Consider the following 8,764-nt stretch of genomic DNA (forward strand, 5'->3'; position numbering starts at 1 on the left):
TGCTAGTTCTATTCAATCCTATTGAAAAGCAATAAAAGGAAAAAATGAAGTATAAACAAGGTTTGCAGAAGCACTTTTAGAGAAAATTTGTTGTTTTAAGTAATCCTTATTTTTACCATTAAGGCTACTTTTGTTTTGCTGCAGACTTTTGCATTGTGAAAATGAACTGTCAGTCAAATTATCCAAACCCTGAACTAGTGCCTTTATGGTTATAACTTCTTTTACTTCAGTTGGGTTTCCCCAGAACAGCTGCAAGGAAAGCTCTACCCTTTCAAAAAACAGAGAGTGTATAGTACTAAAAACAAGCAGGTATGAGATCCTCTCTCTATTGGCAAGCAACCCCTAAATTGTGCTAAAGAACTCCTGGTATTTTGTTAATAAGTATTTCTAGAATAGATGAAATCTGACATAATTTTGTAGATACATACTAAAGGTACATACATACACACACATACACGCATATATAACATATATATACACACACGTGCACATACACATATGTGGACACCTCTAAACATCTGTCTCAGTAGATAACAATGGAATTTGCTGCGTGCGTTTGTGATTCCTTTGGGGCTCTGGAATTTTACGATCTGACTTCTAATGGGGAATCTCTAGATGTGCTGTGTCAAATGGTGATTTAAAGTTAAAAATAAAAACACAAAAGCAGCAGCAATACAGCACATCACAATAGCAGGTTAAATATAGGCATGGATTACAGAGCCATTGTTTTCACTCCTACTAAATAAGACAGCGTTCTTAAAATGGAACACCTCTTGACCTTTTCTGTCTCATCAGTCTGTGATTGTATTTAGCTGATGCAGGGAGGAAACATTTGCCCCCTGGAACTGTCGCCTGTTGATATGACGATCACTACTACTGGGTCACACCATGCACAGGGGGCAGAAACTCTGCACTCCAGAACACAAGGGGGATCCTGCAGCTCATGGAGGAGCTCTGTCCATGTCCCACAATGACACACGCTCTTTTTTCAACTTCTCTCAACTTGCACTCTCCTCTGGCAATCTCAAACCTCCACAAGTGCTCAAACATTCAAAAATCACTTACTTTGAAGTGGAAATTCTTGATGTGCAAAGCAAGAAGCAGATCTGCATTGTGGACAAGGTATGTTATTCCAGCATAGTGGGGATGTGCTTGGTTCACATGGTGCCAGTTCGTGGACTCCGTTTTCACTTTGTTGTGGTCTTATTCTGTAACAGAAATACTTTCATTATTTTCTCTGAGAGATACTAAAACCTTCTCATTAGTCATAATCAGTGGCTGTTTTTCTCCATGATTTTTACAAATAATCCAGCACAGGTTTCTTTGAGACCTGGCTGCTCTGTGGACTCAAGCTATGCCTTTAGGCTGTCTCTTGACACTTAAATGACCATTTATTTCAGAACATGATACTTGAATGTCTACTTCAGAACAGATAAGGAGTTTTAATACATTTGTAAAGCTTAGTAATGCTGTGGTTTCTTGTTAGTATCTAAATGTATTCTACTGCGTTCTACTTATCAGATTGGCCAGGAACCTGGCAATTTTAAAAGATTTTATTTTGAATCAAAGGGTCTTGGTTTGCTTTTTTTTTTTTTTTTTTAATTAAAAAAAATATAAACTGCAGTCTAATTGTGTAAGTAGAATGAGAGGACTGGGTAGGAAGGAAGTTTACAGCACAGTAAAAAGCAGCTGAGAAAATGTTTCATAAATATTTTCATTATGGTTTTTGTGATTCATTGTCCCTCAGCAGAAAAGCTGAGCTCTTACATGCCATGAAAATGGGAATCCTAATCTATTTAGACTACAGAACTTTTCAGTAACATAGTAGAGGTCTGAGACTTACTATTTTGCTAGAAGAAAAAATAAAAATAAAAAATTCCCTTATCCTCACTGGCAACAGCTGGAAACAGTAGATAAGTTTGTTTCAAATGTTTAATTTGATGCCTTTGAAATATGCTGGGTGGAATACTACCAAATTCCTAGTGTTCTTGATCGTTTAAAGAGTGGTTTTGCTATTTTTATGCCTAAAGGTAAATGTCTCATTTGCTCATTCTTAATGGGGCAAAACAGTTTTTGAGAATTTTTTAATCTAGCTGAAGGGGAAACATGAACAAAATGGTCAAACAAGTATGATGACTATTGGTACCAGTCCTAATGATAGTGTTTGCATTATTTTATTTATTGAATGGTATTTACTCAGTCATTAAAAATGAGTTATCTAAATACTATACTGAATATGGTTTCAAAAAAACCCGTAGTCTGCCTCTTAATTCAAGCTTTCCTATAGTGTCATTAAAACAAATATATTAAGAGAAATAGAATTAGGCAAAGAGCCACATTTCAGGAATCCTTCCATGATGCATGGAAGAACTGTAGTCTGCTGGAATAATAGTAGACCTGAATCTTAATCTTTTCTCTGAATTTTGATGAACCTGAACATTTTCTGCACCTTCTCAAAACCAGGGACTCTGCCCCTGAAGTGGTGGAAAGAGAGTTACAAGTGGTGATTGTGAAGTACTCTCTATATAGAGGTAAAATACACAGAGGAGCAATAACAACTGTAAACTGAAAGCATCTGCTCCGGAATCTATGTTTAATTTATATGTTCATGGACAGCAGCATGGACCTTTTTGTTGTTTACTTTTCTTTCACAGCACTAAGGGATTGATGCAAGTATGGTACAAGACTGAGATTTCCAAGACTGCCTAAAAAGTTTGGATTCTGAATGCACATTCACCTGGTTGTCTAAGTCCCTTAATCTGCTGTGATAATCCCTTCCTAAAGCAACCCTGAAAGTACAAAAGTTCCTTACTTCCATGATCACTTGTTAGTACTGGTGAACTTCATTTGTTATTAGAGCGAACGAGAACATTTTACTGGATTTTGCATAATCTTCTGTTTAATTAAGTATAACACTGATACAGACCTAACATGGCACTTCTAAGGCCTGTGTTCTGTTTGTAAGACAATTATGATTACCTTCATTTCTCAGGGTTGCATGTAGTTATTACAGGTCAAGATTTAGAATAGGAGAGACTAGGAACCATAGATTCTAAAATGTATGTATTTATACTCTTGTATATTGTTAGTAGTTCAGACTATTATGATTTAGCAAATACATTTGTACATTAATAAATCTGAAGGGACAGACAATATTATAATGGCAGAAAGAAGACTCCTTTCTTTCTCCACCTAATAGAAACTCCGGCAGTGTGACTAGATGATTAATGCTATGTCATTAAATACCAGTTACTGCTTCCAGAAGGTTAGTGTTTATGAGACACTTGCATATGCATATGAATTCTATTCAGATTAGTGGAAGCTTTGTAAAGTCTGCAAAATGATGATACATCTAACTAGTTTTTGTATTTAGAAAGAAAATATGTTTTGTGCTCAGTGCGGTGTCAGGGATTTAGAAGAGGTGTGTTTAGCTGTTTAATCTCAAGCAATCAATTGACATAGACTTTGAATGGAGCATAAGTGAATGTGAATTAATTCTCCATCTGTAAAATGAAAATAACATTATTTCCTTTGGTTTTCTTATCCATCTTATACTAAGGATCAGTCACATTAAATGAACTGAGTGGTTACTGTAAGGTGCTGACCGTCTTTAAGATAGGCTTAAAGGAACAGAATAAATACATATTTGCCAGCTTTTTAAACCTGTAAGATACAGTCACATTGTACTGCGGGCTTTTCCACTGCCAGGAAAGGCAGGAAAAAATTATTGAAAAGGAAGTAGTAGAAGAGGAAAACCCCAGACAGTTTGTCCCATAGTCATCCCCCTCCCCCAGGAGCAGGGTCTTGAAGAAAAATACCTAATCTTATAAAACTTGAAGTAAATTCAAAACAGTCAGAAACACTGGCAGTTCATTTTACACGTGTGCTTTGAACATAAGATTATTTATAGGAGTATCATTTCTTTTATTTAATGTTGTCAACCTACTCTGGGGACTTTTTCTGTTATGGGTAAGACGTTATGTTAGCAGTTTGGTGCATACAAGCCTTTCCAGTGAGTTACTTAAAGAATTTTAAAGATAAATGAAATTATGGCTGCCCCATCCCTGGCAGTGTTTAAGGTTATGCTGAATGGGGCTTCGAGCAACCTGGTGTAGTGGAAGGTGTCCTTGCCAATGGCAGGGGGGTTGGAACTTGATGATCTTTATGGTCCCTTCCGACCCAAACCATTCTATGGTGCTATAAATAATAATAGTGTGAGATCTTTTTCCCCAAATTTGTTCTTGGTACAGAAATCAATTCTGAGGTGAGATGTCATGGAAAAGAGGCTTCAAATTTTGGGGATGGGGAGAGAAAGGAGGAAATACAAACGTGTCCCAAAATTTTTTTCCAATTACTCTACAAAATGTTCCCAGACTACTTCTGGAAGGACAGCAGGCACCAGTGATTTATAGACAAAAGCGGGCTACCTTTGACAGCTGGAAAAAGGCATCAAAAAGGAGTTAGTAGGAAAAGCAAATTTAAACCTCTGCTACAAGCCTATCCATCTGTCCTTAAAAGCACTATATAAATGCTCAGAGGAGGTACACTGGGACTGTACTCACATGAACAGAACTATCCACACTCTGATCTGACGGCAGCAGGGGGACAAAAGGCACTTACGTTTTGAGGAGTGCTCTATGCACTGTCCACGAGAGGGCAAGAGTCTGGGTATGTGGGCCAGTTTGAGTGAAAAAGTCCAGTGTCTTCCTGCCTTCCTTCGTGCCCAGAGAGGCAGGCCAGTGTCCTCACACACAGTATGGCTCGGCCATATGCAGAGCATCATGCCCAGGAGAGGATTTCTCAGAACAAAAAGGTGTTTACCCAAGCCTGCACAGGCCTTACAAGAGCTGGTGCCTGAAGACCGCGATTAGCCAAATTTAGCCAAGAAATTTGGCCCATATTTTGACAGTCAATCAAGGGGTGGTAAGTAACAGTTGGGCATCTTGCTCTTCAGTCTCTTCAACATGCACATTGATATTGCATTTTTTTTTAACATGTTCTGTAGTGGAAACATGAATCATACAGATTTCTTGCTCACGGTGTGAAAGAAGTATTCAGCAAGGAATAAATCTCTTCTTTGGCCAGTGTAAAACAGCAGGTGAGCCTAAATGATCACAAGTGCCTTTTTTCCTCACAATTTATTAATTTCTATGGATGAAATCCCTGTCTGTCTGTAAAGAGGACAGGGCATGCAATTAATGATTTCTTGTTAGAAATATTTTCAGTTGAAGAGAGTCCCAAAATGTCTGAGAATTCTGACTCCTGTATTACTTCCAAAAAGCTACAGAAAGCAACATAACATACAAAATTTATTATGTCTTAAAAATGAAAGAAAATAATCCCTTTTTGTATTTTTTAACAAATAATCCACCGTTTTCATCATCAGCCACAACTTATGAAAAATACATAGTTACTCAAAAACTGTTTTATTTGTGCGTTATTCCAAAAGCCTGATATAGGTTGGTTTTAGTTACTGATGTGCCGTGATTTGATTTATAAATGCTATTAAGGTAACACATAACTCTTTCTGTTATAATATTCTTTGTATAATGTTTTTTTCTTCAAATTGTAGTAAAACGTATTTTTCCACAAACATAGTGCAATGTAATTAATTTTACATGAGTTGCTTTTAAGGCAGAAAGTGTTACACAACGTAGTTTTTACAGAATAAATCGCCTTTGGGAAAAACCAGCAAAGAAAGCTTTTTCCCATCAAAACCTCAGTGCCCAGTAGTTTCATGCTATGCAATTTTGAAAGTTAAGCTATACACACAGGTGCAAACTCAGGTTTTGTCTACTATGCAGTGGCCTTCCTTTCCAGAACACTTCTTAAGACCTACAGAAGAGAGCTTGCTTTCTAAGGTGTGCAGGAAAAAGCCTTTTTAATTGGTGTTCTGCGGATATGATGGAAAGTAATTTCCAACTGTTCCTTAAACCAGCCCTCATGTAGCCAGTGCCATTTCCCATTGAAATCTTTTTTGGAAAACACAGTTACTGCTAGTTAAATATTTATAGTTAATGATTAACTATATGTTGGTGAGTGTAGATAGGCCGTGCAATGCTTATAATGAAATTCATGTGAACACTGTTATTTTTCTTAAAGAACCCTTGCATAAGGCCTGTGCTTTTGTTACACATTTTTTATCACGCCCGCATAAAACAAGTCTTTACATCAATTCAGTCACTTGCATATAGAATTCTTCTTGCAGTTAAATATTAACACAGTATATGTATTACTACATCTTTTGCCAAAGATGAATTAGGGCTTATTGTGATTACTCTGAAAGGCTTGTCTGTTTCTGAAGGAGTTCACAAGCACTTTTGTTTGTAAAACACCTAAACCAAGTGTCTTTGTATCTGTCCACTGTGGCTTCACAATACAGTGATTTTACATTGGAATGACAGCAAAATCATACAGAATTGATATCTCCAGTACCAGAAATCTGTTACTCTTGCCTGTGGGTTGCAGCTCTGTCACAGAAAGTGAGCAGCCAAGAAGAACAGTCATCACCAGCTCTCTTTTGCATAGTTATCTCTAGCAAATAAAAATAACTTTTCACATCATAAGTTGGATATTAGACATATCACATTCATTTTAGGTGAGCAAATGCAGTCATTAAAATAGATAATGAGACTCTGTAAAAGACCTCTTTGCAATAGCAGGGCATTGCCTTTTAGCATCAGACTCTCCTCATTTGCTTCATTCTAGGGAAGTATATTAAAGAAGTCCTTTCTTCCCAGGAAAGAAATTAGTATTTTCTTTGCCTTCTGTAGTAAGGTTTTTTTTTTTTTCGTTTGGGGTTTCCCCCTCCCCCCCCCCCCCCCCCCCCCCCCTCCCAATACTACAACCTTTATTTTTTTTTTTTTTTTTTTGTGTTTTCCCCCCCCCCCCCCCCCCCCCCAGTCTTACAATTATAATACGGCATTTCACAGGACTCTATATTCTTCTTGTGGAATGACCAGAACCTGTGCATTTCCACAGTGCCCTCATTTCATGCATTATATTTCATTTTTAAGATCATTGGCTTTCTCATTTAAGCAGTCTACTATTAGAGGTGTCCTGCCTCTGATGCCAAAGATGCCCAGAGGGATTGAATAACCATTTGTGTCCAAGGAGGAGGCTTTCCTGGTAAGACCACATGTTGATGCTGAGTCCCACAGACTAGGAATTCCCACAGCAGTACGGGTAAAGGAACACAGACAAAAAAACTAGCTGTATATAGGCTTATTGCTGTGGATGTCCTCTTTTTTGCTTTCTTTTCTTGGTTTGTGTCTTTTACTGTATGTTTTCACAACATCCAGCACAATGGGGATCTGGTCCCTGCTGGGAGGCACTGCAAGGAAATATATTACATGTAATAAAGTCTATGTATTTTCTTGCCCTTAAGAATTGAGTCTTATCCCTAGCCCAGACTGCTGGAGGTGATGACAGTAGTATTTTCTTCCTCAGTTATTAGTTACACTTAGTAAAATAGGTAAACATATTCAAATTCTATTGAAGCAATGCATTGCACTCATTTCTTCCTGCTCTACTACAAATTTACATCATTTTAATGTCTATATAGCTACAAATTATTTCAGATAGAGAGGTAGGTAGACATACCCATTTTTACTTCATCTCTGCTGTCACCATTCTTGTTTCAATATAGCTTTTTAAACAGAATACCTGGAAAAATAGCCTTTGATTTATCTAGAAGAGAGACTGAGGAGAGGAGAAGCTGGTAACTTTAGGGCATTTAGCATTTGTAAAGGGGTGATTTGAAGAATTAGAAGCTACTACAGAAGACTAATGCTTCAGCTGATACCAATTTTCAAAGCTTAGAAGTGCCTTTAGATGACAGGATTTATAAATGTCTCATCTTAGACAGAAAAGTCTAAGCCGGGGGGAAGAAAGAGTTAGATATAATAAATGATTTAAAAAAAAAAAAATCTTAATCCAAAGTTCAGTGAAAACAAGAGAATGTATTTCTGAGACACCGGTAGTGCTCCAGTTCTTCATGAACATAAGCCATTCTGGCCAATGGTAAAAACCAGCTATGCTACCAGAGCAGTGAATATTGCCAAATGTGTGTCTATAGGGACAGCTTCCCACTCAGTGTGAAAATGTCCTCTTTTCCAACAAAGTTATGACATTTTACCCCAGCTGCACATTTGCCTAATTTATTACACCAAAGATCATTCATGGATTATTGCAAATTGTGAATGTACTGGAGCAATACAAGACCACAGGGAGCTGTAGGTGTTTTATTAGTCTAAGAGTTAGTCAGCGCAACCCATGATGGAAATTTAGGTGTATAATGGCATCTCATAGGCATTATTGTAGCATTAAAATACTCCTGCACATGATTTATTGGTCCATCAGAACATGCTTCAAGTTATTTCTGAAATCAGACCTGTGATTCTACATGAGATACCTGAGCCATGTAGTAATGGGTCTGTAAATATCTAGCAGTATATATAAGGGCTATTATTATAATGTATCTGCCTGTGTTTAAAGAATTAAACCTTAAAACACAAGCTTTCCTTTTTTAATACATACAGATTTTGTGTTACAAGAGAAAAAATTGTGATAGGGAGTCTGTAGCAGAAGTATAGCAAGCAACTCTTCATTGCACTTGGTGCTATGAAAAGTACTTAGATTTCTAACTGACCTGATGATGTCTTAATTTTTCTCATCAATCACCTTCGTTTCCCATTTCTTTCTGCATCTCAGCTTCCTGCTTCCCTTCATGGACCAGAGAGCTTGCTGTCTTTCCATCTTTCCC

The 8,764-nt window shown here is 37.3% G+C and overlaps 1 protein-coding gene across 1 annotated transcript in view; it reads left to right on the forward strand.

Annotated features, from left to right (window-relative positions):
• Positions 1 to 847: 847 nt before the first annotated feature.
• TECRL (trans-2,3-enoyl-CoA reductase-like) overlaps positions 848 to 8,764 on the forward strand; it is a 63,292-nt gene continuing 55,375 nt past the window's right edge. The window contains exon 1 of the mRNA XM_010013682.1: positions 848 to 1,122. Within this exon, the coding sequence (XP_010011984.1) occupies positions 889 to 1,122 (234 nt within the window). The 5' untranslated portion in view covers positions 848 to 888. The remainder of the gene's footprint in view (positions 1,123 to 8,764) is intronic.

This window comes from Nestor notabilis, unplaced genomic scaffold, assembly GCF_000696875.1.
Source record: "Nestor notabilis isolate BGI_N333 unplaced genomic scaffold, ASM69687v1 scaffold634, whole genome shotgun sequence".
NCBI lineage: Eukaryota > Metazoa > Chordata > Aves > Psittaciformes > Psittacidae > Nestor > Nestor notabilis.